General features: G+C 41.5%; 1 protein-coding gene across 1 annotated transcript in view; it reads left to right on the top strand.

The window, feature by feature from the left end:
• The window catches only part of INSC (INSC spindle orientation adaptor protein), a 141717-nt gene that overhangs the window by 63712 nt on the left and 62781 nt on the right, over positions 1 to 15224 (top strand). Inside the window, exons 3-5 of the mRNA XM_077112258.1 lie at positions 3740 to 4085; positions 5099 to 5151; positions 6361 to 6484. Coding sequence (XP_076968373.1) covers positions 3740 to 4085; positions 5099 to 5151; positions 6361 to 6484 — 523 coding nt within the window. The remainder of the gene's footprint in view (positions 1 to 3739; positions 4086 to 5098; positions 5152 to 6360; positions 6485 to 15224) is intronic.

Below are 15224 nucleotides of genomic sequence, written 5' to 3' on the forward strand. Positions count from 1 at the left end.
GATCCTGAAGTTTTTTATGGAAAGGAAAAAGGATTTGAACAAATAAAGTTACAGTCATTAACATGACCCATGTGCAACTCCTCTGGTCTCTATTACTTTTGGTTCTAAGTTTCAGTTTGGAGACAGGGAGTTGAAATTAGTGCAGTTTGAATTATTAGCCCATCCCTAGATCAGCCACCAACTATGGCTATGGGCAGCTGCACACAGCACAGACATAGCCACTGGGAGACCATACCTATGACCGAGAGGAGGGTTCTTTTCCAAAGTGGATGGAAAAGATGAAGTCTAGGCAGCTGCTTAGGAGGTAGTTAATAAAACTTGTCTTTGTTATTGACAGAAGAAGGAGGAAGAGATGCTGGGAAGAAAAGGAACAACAGATGTCTGCTGTAAACTGTTTATAGAGTAAATGAGTCAATGAATGAATGATTAGTTCATTTGTTAGCACTTAGAAGCTCCTGTGTCAGTTTGCCTCCCAGTTCTGCACCTCTAGAATACAATGATGATGTGCTTTCCATCCTTTATATCCCCTTTGTCATCATGTTGGTCTCAGGGCACCCACCAGGTAACCTGAGTGGCAGAGGCATATGATATCTTCTACAAATAGTTATAGCAATACGTGCCCAGTGCTCAGTCACTTGTTCATTTGGCACATATTTATTGAATAACTGATATGCTGTCAGGAACCTCATTCATTTGGGCCACACTTTAGCTAAAAATAACATGTTTGAGAGTTCCCACAGGAATGGGATTAAGGCAGAACATCCCTTAAATGATTTAGAGTTCAGATAAACAAATTACAACAGAAAGTGGTTAATGCTCCATTGGAGGATGTGATGGAGATATAGGAGCCCTGGAGAGGGACTGATGAGCTCTGCTGAAGGCTTTTCAGAAGAGGTAACATTAGAGAAAGGTCTTTCAGGATGAGAAGGAGCTTGCCAAGCAGAGAGGATAGAATGGGGATTTCAGTCTGAAACACCTTAGGTGTAAGGCCTCAGGGGACTGTGAAAGAGTTGGTATAGTTGAGAAATTGGGGGATTGAATTTGCTTGGAGGACAGAGTGTGTTCATGGCAGAGATATTAAGGGTTGGGGAAAGATGGGAAAGGAAGGTTTGCATGAGGGAAGGCAGAGGTCAGATCATCAAGGCCCTCATGTCCCATCCTCAAGAGTTTTGACTTTATCCATGGGCCAGTGGGCTGGTGGTGGGGGACAGGCAATGAAGGATTCAAGCAGGGGAGCAACATGATTCAACATCTATGTAGAAAGCTCCTATCCATTATTGGGGGAATGTGAAATAAATGGCAATATCTATTGAATTGTAATTTTACCCTTGGGGATCTATTCAATAGAATTCAGATGCTGCCATGTAAGGGCATATGCACACAGATGTTTGTTGTTGTGTTGTTCATACTGGCTACCTTAGTTTCCTGGCTACTATGACCAGTACCACAAAATAGCTTGGTTTCCCAACAGAAATTTAATGGCTCACAATTTTGAGGCTAGGTGGAGTTCAAAATCAAGATGTCATCAAGGTGATGCTTTCTCTTGGGGCAGTAGTATTCTGGTTTGGTAGCAATCTTTGGGTTCCTTAGTTTTTCTGTTCCATGGCAACGCACATGGCAACATCCTTTCCTTTCGCTTCAGGGTCTCATTGACTTCCTACCTATGGTTCCTCCTTGTGGTTTTCTCCCTTTATTTCTGAATTTCTTCTGCTTATGGAGAACTCCAGTAAACCAGATTAAGACCCAACCTTATTCAGTTGGGCCACACCTTAGCTAAAAATAACATGTTCGATGGAGGACTCCAGTAAACCAGATTAAGACCCAACCTTATTCAGTTGGGCCACACCTTAGCTAAAAATAACATGTTCGAGAGTTCCCACACGAATGGGATTAAGATTATGAATATGTTTTTTACTGGGGTACATAATCCAATCAACTATAGTGGGCAAAAACTGGAAACAAAGTGAGTACCCAACACTGGGAAAATTATTGGATAAACTGTGGTATATTCATAACATGGAATATTTTTCAGGCATTATAAAGAATGCTTTAGGACTCGACATTTAGGATTTGGAGGGGTTTACATGTTGAATGAGAAAGTCGAAATGCAGGAAAATGTGTATGTATTAAAGCAAATTTATAAAACAGTGAGTCAGATAACCTGATAAATGTATATATAGTTGGATAAATATCTGTGTAGGAAATGAGTGTGGGAAAAAAAAAAAGGAGTGGCTCCCACTAAGTTACCATGAGTTTGTTAAGGTGGGGGAGGCAAGGATTAAGGTAGGGATAATAAGGTGGAGAGCAGTAGAAATTGTCTACAATCAGAATACATGTGATATGATCCCACTTCTGTAAATTTAGTGCATGTATATGAATCAGAAAGATAGGAAGGGTAGCAGGGTGCTCTGGTTTCAGGTGGCTCTCTTCTTCTCCTATCTCCCCTTGTCTCTCTCTCTTTACACATTTACACATACACACACTCTCTCACACACACATATGTATTCAAATTGTTTTCAAAATATAACACCTGTTTTCATGAGCAGGGGGCAGGGAGCAAGAAAGGTCACTGGTGAGATTTAGTTTGCAACAATTCAAAATGTGATTTCCTAAAAGAAATCATGTGCACAACTTCCATGCTTAAACAATATAAGCCTTTGTAGTTAAAAATCATGTTTGAAAGCCTTATAGTCAAATAGTTACATCCTTCAGAAAGTTCTACTTCTCATTCAATAACTATAACCATGAAAACTTGATCTTCGCCATGATAATTGCAGCATCCCTTTATAACTTCAGTCCTACTTGATTCCTTTGCTTCATCTGTCTGGCCCTCATCAGTGCCCCTTGTTTGCTGTATTCACTCAGAATAAAAGCCAAGTACTCACCTGACCCGCACAGCCTATGGGGTCTGGCCCTCTTGCTGCCCTCACCTCATCTCCCCAGCCCGCTCTCCCGCTGCTCACTCTTCTACTCTGGCCTCCTTGCAATTACTCACATGTCCCCCAAATACTCCTGCCCCAGGGCACTTGCCTTTGCTGTTTATTTTCCTTAGCCTAATCTGTCTCCAAATAGCCATATGGCTCACTCCCTCCTATCCTTCAAGTCTTTAATCCAATGTCTCCCTTGCAGTGAGCCTTGTCTAATCCATGTATTTTAAATTGCAAAGCCTATGCCCTCTCCTATCCCCAGTGCTCTCAGCTACATTTTCATGTTCCCTCTTCCTTCATAGTACTAATAGCCTCCAACTTGCTATAACTTTGCTTAATTAAAAAAAATTACTTTGACTATTGAGTGTCCCTTTCATTTTATATATTTTTTGCATGCTGCTTTCGCCCCTTTCCTTTATTAGTACACACATTTTTCTTTGCTATAACATTTTTGAAAGCATTATTTTAAATGTGCATAACATTTAAGGTGTAGCTGTCCTATATCATACTTAACAACATACCTCTTATTAAGTATTAAGGCTCTTTTCCATTTTTCCTCTATTGCAAAGACCATCTGGTACTCTGTAGACTTCATTGCTTGTTGTTTATTAGTCTGGACGCCTGCCCCCAAAGCTTCTGTGCCTCAGTCTTATTATCTGCAGGATGGGGAAAGGGAGAAATAACTGAGAAGATTAAGGTATGTGACAGCGAGCAACATGTTGAACTTCTGGTAGGTTTGGTAAGCATAAGATGGCCCGGAATGGAAACTTTTGGAAACGATGGAGTGTGATGGTTTCTGTCCCTGGCTACAGGCTGCACCTGATGCAGGTGGACAGCGTCCAGCGCTGGATGGAGGACCTGAAGCTCATGACCGAGTGCGAGTGCATGTGCGTCTTGCAAGCGAAGCCCATCAGCCTGGAGGAGGATGCGCAGGGTGACCTCATCCTGGCGGGCGGCCCAGGCCCTGGGGACCCCCTGCAGCTGCTGCTCAAGCGGGGCTGGGTCATCAGCACCGAGCTGCGCCGGATCGGGCAGAAGCTGGCCCAGGACCGCTGGGCGCGCGTGCACAGCATGAGCGTGCGTCTGACCTGCCACGCCCGCTCCATGGTCAGCGAGTACAGCACTTTCAGCAGGAGCTCCTCACGGGAGATGGGCCAGGTTGGTGACCTGGGATGCAGGTCTGGGGAACAGGCACGGAGAATGAGGACGACTCGGGGACCAGGGGGTCTGAACCGTGCGGAGTTCGAATCTTTCCTGCCCCAGGGGAGCTCCCTCCTCTTCTAATAAAGCAGGGCAGAAGGTCAGTAAGGACCTTTATTGAGTGCCCACTGTGTGCTAGGCATTGTGTTAGGTATTTTTGCACAATTCCCATTCAAATTGCACAACCTGTGAGGCAGACCTCACCGTTGTGAGAGGCTGTGCAAAGGTTAAATTCACCAACATTAATACCAGCCTGCCTTGGTTCAAATGTCAGTTCTGCTGTGTGACCTTGGCAAGTTCCTTAATTTCTTTGTGCCCCAGTTCCATCATCCTAAAGGGTATAATAATAATATTTATTTCATAGATTAAGTTTGAGGATTAAATGAATTATTACATAGAAAGCATTTAAAACAGTTGCTTAAACTATTACCTACGTATTATTCTCATTTTATAGATGAGAACATGGGAGCTCAGAGAGGCAAAGTGACTTGTCCAAAGTTATATAGTGACTGGTACAAGCAGGATTCAACCTAAACCTTTCTGTTTCCAAAGCCCATTTTCTTTTCAAAGTCCAAAGTCTCTAATGAATCATTTAAACTCCCCCTTATCACTATTTCTCTCTTTCTTCTACCATCCACTTTTCACCTTAGTATTTACCCTTTGCTTGAAAGTTTTCCTTCTTCCACTTCACGGATAATTAGCTTCCGTCTGTTCTTTGAAGCCCAGCTCAAATGTGCCTTCTTCTCCCAAGCTTCCAAGATCCCCCAGAATAACTAATTCCTCAGTTTATGTTTTGTGCTCCCAAAGGAGCTGATAATGTTTTTGTTTTATTGCCATCCATCTCACACTGTATTATAGTGTATGTACCTGTCCCCTAAACTGGATTACATAATACTTCACAGTACCCAGCGCAGCAGGTAGTCCTCAGCAAATGCTTACCGGATTGACTATATTGATCTATTTTTTTACAGATTGAGAAGCTGATAATGGAGAAATGCTCAGAGCTCTCAGCAGTCACAGAGAGGTAAATCTGGACTGGGTCTCCCAGTGTCTTCCAGCCCATTCTCGGGCAGGGTAGCAGTCTGAATGGCCAAACTCTCTCTACCTGGGAAAACAGGGGGAGTGGAAGTGGGAACATGGGAGTTTTCTTTTGCTAACTTTTATTGGCAAGTTTAAAAGATTTCCCTTGGAGTTTTCTGCCCCCATTTACAGGCCCTATGGCTAAGTTAAAAGGCAGAGGAGAGGCCCAGGAATAAGAAGAAGGAGCATTTTTGAGGGATTGGTAACAAGGGAACAATTTCCTAAAGCTTTGGGAAGTTTCCTGGATCCCTCAAATCAAGACTAGAGTAAAGTCAAGGTCAAAGCAGATGATCACACCCTACCCATGCACACACACACACACACACACACACGGACAATACATGTTCACAGACATTCACTCGCTCATACAGAGATACATAAATACATAATCACAGAAATACACTCATACCTTCTTCTACATGTTTTACACACTTTAACATGCATACATTCATACTCAGACACACACACACACACACACTTCATATCACAAGCCTTCACACCCAGGTGTGTGTTGACACTCTCCATCACCCTTTCCAGTCCCCATGCCATGGAGGTAAAACCTGGAACTTGACATTCCCGGGGCCCTACAGGGTCTTTGGCTTCTCAGAATGGGCCATTTTCAGGCCACAGGGGTGTTATTCCTGTCTGGGAAGACAATCCTCAAAGCTGCTTTCTGCATGTCATAGGCAGCCGTTTCTTAATGGATCCTGGGCCTTGCCATATGCCTTTAGACACAGAGTGCATGGGCAATATCTGGCACTCCAGGCACTGCCCCACTGCAGCTTTCATCCCTCACTCTCTTAGCCCTAACATCATTGAGAATATATACCCCAGCTTCAATGATGACAGATTTTCCAGGGGAGACACCACTCTCTGACTTCCCTTGGGTTTGAAATCTGATGGCCTTTCTTCCTGACAACATGGACTGTTAGCCCCCACCTCAGACCAGCACTTCCTGCAAGCTAAGAGGTTAAGGGATGAGCCAGCCAGGGTTTACTCCATCTCGGACTCCCCAGGAACTGACATCCTCCCCCTAGGCCACTTTCACTATTCGCCGGTCCCGGAGCAGGCTCAGATCTGGCACCTATAAAGGCTATGTGGCTTCCCAGTTAATACCCCCCTCACTACCCTCCCCATGGTTTCTGCTCCCTAGGTGTCTCCAGGTCGAGAATGAGCACGTCCTGAAATCTATGAAGGCCTGTGTGAGTGAGACCCTGAGCACCCTGGGCGAGCACTTTGGCCAGCTGCTGGAGCTGGCCCTAACGCGGGAGGTGCAGGTCAGTGCAGACTGCGGCGGGGAGGAGATGAGACTGCGGACTTGTGCAGGGCAGGGGGTGTTGCGGAGTGGCTGGGTGCCACTGGGTGTAAGAGGGGTGGGGGGTGGCATGGAAAGGGGCTGGGACAGGTGGTTGGCTGGGGCAAGCTGCTGAAGTGGCCTTTCTTGGGAAACAAACTCCTCAGGCTACCACTGTCAACTTCAGCATCTGGAGACAAGAATGTCAGGGTGAGCAGAAGCTTCCAGAGCATTTAGCCCAACTCTGCACTTTCCAGACATGAAAACGGGCCCAGAGAGGGAAAACACTTATCAAAGTTCACATGGCGAGACAGTGGTAGAACCTGGCATCTCTGAATTACCCTTTCAACATGGTTTCTACCACCCTAAAGTTTTTCTTGAGTTACTGTTACCAGCCTACCCAATGGGTTATTAGTCTCCTGACTGTCTTAAGGCATCTGCAGAAAATAAGCCAATTCTGAAAATCCTGGTGATGGAGAAGAATCTCGAAAAGTCATATAGTCCAGCTCCTTTAGACAGGCTCGTGCTTGATTTCCAAAGGACTTTGGAGCCTGTTTACATTGTGATGGTTAGCTTCATGTGTCAACTTGGCCAGCTGATGGTGCCCAGTTGTCTGGTCAAGCAAGCACTGGCCTAACCCTTGCTGCAAGGAAATTTCCTGGAGATTGATGCATCCATGGCTGATTACATCTGCAGTCAGCCAAGGGGAGTGTCTCCTGCAATTAGTGATGTTTGATCTAATCAGTCGAAAGCCTTAAAGGAAAAGTCAGAAGAGAGAATCTTTCTCTTACTTTGTCCAGCCAGCCTTAACTGGGGGATTCATTGAAAACCTTCACTGGAGTTGTCAGCTCATGGCCTGCACTACAGAATTTTGGACCCTTACGTCCCCACAGTTGTGTGAGACCCTTTTATAAAATCTAATATTTATGGATAGCTCCTGTTGTTTCTGTTTCCTTAGAGAACTCTGACTTTCAAACTGTGACTTCCCATGGGACCTTGGTCAAGTTCTTTAATGTCTCACAGCCTTGCTTTCCGTACCTTATAAAATGAGAAAACCTTTCTCACTGAAATAGTGAGGTGCCTAAGCGAACAATATATGGAAGGTACTAAGCATTAGCATGGGTTATATATATGTTATTACTCTCCCTTGCCCTCTCCTATTTTAAAAGCCTCTCAGAAAAGCCGATTCCATAAGGTTTTCATTATGAAAAGCATTTGCATGTTATTTATAGTTACAGAAATATTATGTTACATATTTGCCATTCTTTTCCCACCACCAAATAAAAGCCTTCCACAAATAACAAATCCCTCCCCATAACAGCTTCTTTCCAAACTCGGACTCTTTATGGAGCCTAGAGCTTCTCTCTTTCCTGTGTGTTTGGCTCATTTCTCACAGTTGCTTCTGGACCAGCTCACCACTGCAGTCCACACTGCTCATGTTTGTGTGATGGTTCCAGGCATCCTCGTCCACCAACCACAGAAGGGTTTGTGAAGGCCGCGCTCCCCATCCTGGGAGTCTGGGACAGGGGCAAAGAAGGGCCAAGGGCTGGAGCACTGTGGCAGGCACTTGGAGCTGATGAGCAAAGACTGGCAACCATGTGCAGGAATAGGTGGTGCTTCCAGCTGTGGTCAGTGCTCCAAACTGAAGTCCCAGAAGGGACACTCGACTCAGTAGAACGTGGGAGCCAAAATGGATGAAGAAATCCGAGTGATGAGTGAGGAATACTGAAGTTAGTGGTGGGAAGGAAATTCTGAGTAGGGGTACAGGTGCTGGCTGCTGTTATTTATGTTGTTTTCATGCCCACTTGCCTGAAATTACCAAATTCAGTGCAAAAGCCTGAAGTGGCAGAGTTAAGTTGAACTTAACTCTGAATGGATGCCAGCTGGATTTAGAAGTTGTCATCAGCTCTTTCTATCAGGGAGCATTAGAAGATGGCTTCATGATGCTGTAAGTCACAGAATCCTGAGAAAAGTTCTCTCATCTGGCAGAAAACTTCTTGAGAAGTTTGGACTATGCATTTAATTTTTCAGGGCACTGAGTCCATTCTGGGTTTTCCTCACCCTGACCATGCTCAGAGTGGAATTCCTGATCCAGTGCTTCCGTGTCTGTCTCCTGCCCCATCCCGAGGTCTGACCACCTGGGTCATTGATGTCTGGACTGAGAGCTGAGCTGATTCAGCTGCTTCTCTGTTAGAACTTGATCCCCTCTCCTGGTGGGGCTGACGGAGTTCTGCCCTCCATTCCTCTGTATATTTGTTTTCCTTCTGATAACCCCTTTCCCCTGTGCTGCCTCCCTTCTCTCCAAGCATGACCCATAATGTCTTCTAAGCCTTTCTATGGGCTGAGCTCACCATGCTCATAATAATTTTTCCTGGTCTTTAGCTTCCATAAGGGCAGGGATTTTGGATTGCTTTGTTCATGGATGTTTAGAATAGTGCTTGGCATAGAGTAGGTATTCAATAAAGATTTGGTAATGAGTTAAGAGTAAGTAGTATACTTCACATTTAGGTGATTGCAGATATCTTTTATTCTTAAAGCACTGTATTCACTTGTTCTGGGATGCTAGTATGTCAGGCAATGCACTTTGAGAAATACTTCTTGAGCACTAGGATGATATGTAGGTTCTTGAGCAGAGGAATAATCCTTTCTACCACTCTCCAAAAATCATGAATGGGAGACGGGCTTACAATGGTAGCATAAGAGTAGAGTTGATAACCCAACTCTTTACTCTGCTGCCCCATCCTGGAACATTATATCCAATTCTAGACCCTAGAGTGGTCATTGACAATGCTTGTGTGCAGAGGAGAGGAGGGGATTGAAGATCAAGGTATGTGAGGAATAATTGGAGAAGCAGGGACTGGTTAATCTAGGGGATGGACACTCGATTACTGACAAAGTTCTGTACTTTGAGGCCCCAAACAGAAGATGGGCTTAGGGCCAATATGGTGAGCCTTGAGAAAATCCTGTGTAAAAAGAAGTTTGTGAAGCACTGTGACTGAGCAGCAATGGAAGGGGCTGCCTTAGGAGCTCTCCATCACTGAGATGGGCAAGCCATCGCAAGAGATGAAGGACTTGTAAAGCTTCTTCCAATTTTAATAGTATATAATACTCTAAATGTGGTCATTGTGGGGTAGTGGAATGAGGGCAGAATTTAGAAGCACATCAGGGTTCATATCCTGATTATGCTACTTATTGATTATGAATATTTGGGCAATTTCTCTGACTGTCAGTTTCCTTACCTATTTAATGGGTTGTTTTGAGTATTAAATGAGATAACACATGTTTGTGGCACACTTACGATTTTGTCAACTGCTGTTTCTTCACTAGATTTCTGTTCTGCCTTAGGAGAAATCAACAGCAAACTTTACTAAAGGAGCTTCCTGATCACTTAATTATTTATTAAGCACAAATTTAAGGCTTAAATGTTAAGAACTACCAATTGGAAATTAACAAGCTTGATGATTAGCCTATCTTGAAATAAAGGATTAGCTGTAGTGGGAGGCAATGGGAGAAGACTTGATTTAGAAAAATTGATTTTATTCATTGCCCTAACCCCTACATGGAACATGGAATCCAGGAGTGAAAGTCTCCCTGGCAATGTGGTACATGACTTCCAGGGATGAGCCTGGCCTAAGCACTATAGGACTGACAATGCCCTCCTGACCAAAAAAAAGGGAAAAGAAATGTAGCATAATAAGGATCAATGGCTAAAAGAGTTCAGATAGAGTCAAGGGGCTACTCTGGAGGCTGCTCTTATGCAAACTTCAGTTAGATATTGTTAATTATCATGGTTTACCAAATCCCAACCAAAACCATTCCCATTAACTCTAAAGAACACCTAGGACTCTATCTGAGATTCTACAAAAGTTTCACGCACTAAGATTTCTTTGTAGAAACCTGCAACCTCCAGCTGGTTTCCTAGGCCAGATAAGTCCTAAAACCCAGAGGGACCAGCCTCTCCAAGAATATCAACTAGTTCCATCCCCTTATACCATATTATCAACACCCCTTTCCAACATGAAAAAAGTTAGAATGGACATAGCCCAAATACCCTTAAAGATTGGGAGAACAGATGATAACAGAGAAGATAGGATTTAACAAATGAGTATGACTACTAAACATATTGATATTTCTTTTAGTCTTCAGTGTCTTGGAGCAGCTAGAAAGGAAAACCTGAAATTGTGGAACTGTAACCCGTACCAAATTCTGAAATCTGTTCTATAACAACTTGTTACAGTGTACTTTGAAATGTATTGCTTTTTTGTTTATATGTCCTATTTCACCCAAAAAGTTTAAAAACAGTGATTTACTTGAAGGTGGCTTATGGGTGTCTCTGTTGAATAAATCAACTCTCATTGGTAACTTTGAATCCTTGACTCAGCTTTACATTGGATCATGCTGTATTTATTCATCCATTCATTGTCAATCAAAATTGTTATTTTAGTTTATATTATTACCTTTATTTTAATTAGACTGACTGGGGAACTTAACTTTAGCTCTGTGGATAAGTGAGCTTGTTAAAACTTCATTTTACAGGAAAATTTCACCTCCCTGTCTAAGACATAGCTGGGCAATCTCAGGTCTTACGTGGGGGGCACACACCTGTGTCAGAGTTCAGACTAAGTTTAGACCAGAGAGACAATTACTAAGAGAAGAGAGGAATGTGCTAAACTGAGCATCCTCAGTTCCTTCTTTCAAGCTCACCCATCAGCAAGTTCACCCCTATGGTTCAGGAAGCCTTGGGTACAGAGGCCAGCAGAGGTGATATTGCCAAATTTCTACCCGTAGAAACAGGAGGAGTGGGGACTAATGCTCTCCAGATCCTGTCCTAATGTGTTATTGACTTTATAATTTAAGACTGTGTGTCAGGCAGGGGTGTGGCTTTGCCTGTGGGGGAGAAGTTCGGCCATCTGTGGACAGTGCTTTCTCACCTTCATGAAGCCATTCCCCAAATAACAACCCCTACTCCTTTGTGGATTCTTTTGGAATCACAGAGCGCAATTTTAGACTTTGCTCCCAGAAGGCTCTGAACTGACTCCTCATATTGCATCCATTAAATTAATTCTAAGGATGCTTTGGACCTAAGGTTCAAAATATGCTTCTTATTCTATTTCCTACTCTCTGAGTTTTTTCAACCAGGTTGTCCAGTGTAGGTTATCAGAGTCTACAATAAGATTAGAGGACAGCCTGAAGATAATCCAAATATACTTCCCAAATGAGAAATAAATAAAGATGTCAAAATTTTAATATGGTACCTTATTCTAATTTAGCAGTCCCTGGGAGAAAAAAAGAAAAGAAAAGAAACAAAAACTAAACCCCTTACCCTTAGAAATAATTCAGACTTAAATTCTTAGGTTAATATTTTTCCTTTTTCTTTTTCTTTTTATCTCAGCCAGAGGAGTCTCATTTCAGTGTCTGGGTAGAGTTGGGTTTCCTTCAGCAGCTGCAATCCAGGCTGTTTTTTCAGCAGTGGGCGTGGTCCCTCCAGGACTTGACGATTTAAACTAATCTTTCACTACAACACTTGAAAGGGCCCAGAGAGTTGATAAATTAGATACATGATATTATCACAGCATTATCTCTACCTTCATAAAAAGATGAAACAAGCCGTTCTGCAATTCCTAGGTTAGGCACTCCTGGCGACATTTTGTCCCAGGACTACCACATTCAGTTCCCAGAGGCCTCAGCAGAGACTCATCAGCGACTGAGAAAGAGGGTGGATGGTGGATATTTGGGTTGCAGCCGCCCAGAAAATGTCAGCCAGCTTATTACAGTTGCTCACAGTCCACAAGGATTTGTGGATTTAAACTCACTAAGGGAAAGTATCCACCATTGGTTAATTTACCATATATGGGAGAAAAATGTCTCCTTTCTCATAGAAGGGCATTTCTGTCTTCTCTTAAATTCAGGCATTTTTATTGGTGGCAACTCTATCCCAAGGACTTGTCTGATTTGTCTTCTTTCTTCTAAAGGATACTCAAAACTCTTAATTCCCAGGTCTCATCTGAACACTGTGTTTCTGTCACATGAAGCTTCATTTATTTGGGCTCCATGAAGTGACTTGGGCCAGTGTCTTCAAACTGTGAATGCCTTCCATCCCCCAGTTTCCAAAGATTTCCCAGGAAAAAGGCAAGCCCATATATAGTTTCAAGGTTATCAGTTTCTAGATCTTCAATTTTCATTTGTTTTCTTTCCTAAAAATTATCCTCTCAATAATACACTGAGTTTTTAACTGCTCTTCTATTACTTTCCAAAAAAAGGTATAGAATTCATGCATCCCAAATCTTCTTATAGTGCATTGCCCTAAACAAAAATGCAAAGACTTTCAGGTGGGAAATCAAACACAGGAGAAGCCTTCATTAATGAACTATAAAACCCTTACCCTCCCAAGATTTATTTCCGTTTCTTATACATAACTGTGTTGAGATAAGCATTAGAAATTGTGCATTTTGCTCAGTGTGTGGATTTTCTGAAGTTAGATATATGGTAGAGTTTGAGGGTGGGGGTGATCATGATTGTTTTCAATTCATCTTATCCCTTCTATCTCCATTTAGTCTCAAACAGCGCATCCACTTTGAAGGAACATCTCAGAGCAAAGCAAGAAGAGTACTGATAAGACAGATCAAACACTGAATCTGATTTTTTTGCTCATATTTAAATGCAAGCAATTCCTTTCAGATATTTTACGTATTCAACCCTAGGTTATGTCATTAGATGGAGAGAAAAGTATCTTTTAAGGCTCTGTGGCTTGAATTTAATGTCCTAAATCTATAACAATTTCATTTGCTTTGATACCAATTTCATTTCAACAGTGTACACAAACTACGTTCCCATACTCCTCCACCCTTATGTAGTTCTTGTCACAAATTGCATTCGTACGTTATAAGTGCAAAACCAAAACCACTGATATCATTCCAATTTATGCATTTGCCTTATAGATCCCATAGGAAGTAAAGAGTAGAGTTACCAATGGAAAATACAAGAGTACTGACATTTATATTTATCCATGTTGTAGCTTCCCTGGAGATTTTTAATTCTAAAGGTTAATGATATTGATTCTTCTAAGTGTAACTGAAAGGTTTTCGAGAATGACCAAATTTTTCAATGTATGTTGGATAAAATCCACAGATACAAGTTTTGAATGATTTTCTTTTCAGAATTGGTGATCATCATTTAATAAAGCAGTTAAAGTCTATTCTGTCAAAATATCTTATGAAATATTTATAGTAGTTCTTAGTTTCTATTAACAAAAGTTAAAATTAATTTCTAGAAGCTGGACTAATTCAATTTTAGCAATTTATAATTTTTTTCTGTCTTTAGATATGTAGGGAAACTTTGATCATGAGAGCTAATGAAGTTATGAAGTTAATTGTTATTTCTGATATTTTTTATTTTCAGTTATTTACTTATTCCTTTAAGTTGAACACCAAAGTTCAATACATATACACACCTATTTGCTGAAAAGAATACTACCCTTTAATCATATTCCTAAATTTATAATTAACTTAGAATGTTAGCTACAAATTATTTTGTATTATTACAAGTTTGGTAATTTGATTTACCTTGGTTTCATGACATAAAAAAATCAATTTGTATTTTAAGTATATGTTATTTTAATATTGACAGCTTTTAGCAATTTCCTAGAAGGTGATTTTCATGATTATTTGTCAGTGATTTTTAACATTTCTTGAAACACATTAGTGTGTATATATATGTATATATATATTCATATTTTTAATGTTTTATTTTGAAATACATTCATACTTATAGAACAGTTTCAAAAATAAAATCTCATTCAGGAAACTCCAACATACACCCCTCCCTCCCAGACTCCTCAGATACCCAAATCCACCAATTTTAACATTTTGCCATATTTGCCATATCATTCTGTCTTTACAGCCCTCTGTATTGTCTGTCAATCCATTTTCTGCACACTTGGGTATAAATTAGATACATCATACTCCTTGAACACAACTGCTACCATATACGTTTCCTAAGAACAAATATATTCACTTAAATGCAGTTATCTAGTTCAAGAAATTCAGCATTGGTATAAAGCTTATAGTCCATATTCTAATTTTTTCCATTTTTCGTTATTTCATTTCAGTACTGTCCCTTTAAGCTTTTCCTTCCCCTTTGTCAGTTCCCATCCAAGGTCATGTGTTGTAATCAGTTGTCATTGTCTTGTTAGTTGCTCTTTCTTTGCTAAATTGTGGGAACATATGCACAGCATGTACTTCCCCATCTCAATCACTCCCAAGCATACCATCCAATGGGCTTAGCCACATTCACAGTGTTGTGGTGCCCTCACCACTTCCCAGTACTGAAACTTGCCCATTTCCCCAAACAGAAACCTTATACCCACTATGCATCACTCCCCATTCTCCCTGTCCCCCAGTGCTGGCAACCTGGACTCTAATTTCTGCCTCTGTGAGTTTACATAGGCTCCATTTTTTTTTTGTAGTTACCATTGGGATTAAATTTAATCTCCTAAATCTATATCAATTTCATTTGTTTTGATGCCAATTTAATTTCAATAGCATATGAAAACTATGTTTCCATACTCCTCTACCCTCCGCCCTTATGTAGTTCTTGTCACAAATTGCATTTATATATTAGAAGTCCAAAACCACTGATATCATTACAATTTATGCATTTGCCTTTTAGATCCTATAGGAAGTAAAGAGTAGAGATACTAATGAAAAATACAAAAGTACTGTATC

Source organism: Tamandua tetradactyla, chromosome 8 (genome assembly GCF_023851605.1).
Source record: "Tamandua tetradactyla isolate mTamTet1 chromosome 8, mTamTet1.pri, whole genome shotgun sequence".
In the NCBI taxonomy this organism is placed as follows: domain Eukaryota; kingdom Metazoa; phylum Chordata; class Mammalia; order Pilosa; family Myrmecophagidae; genus Tamandua; species Tamandua tetradactyla.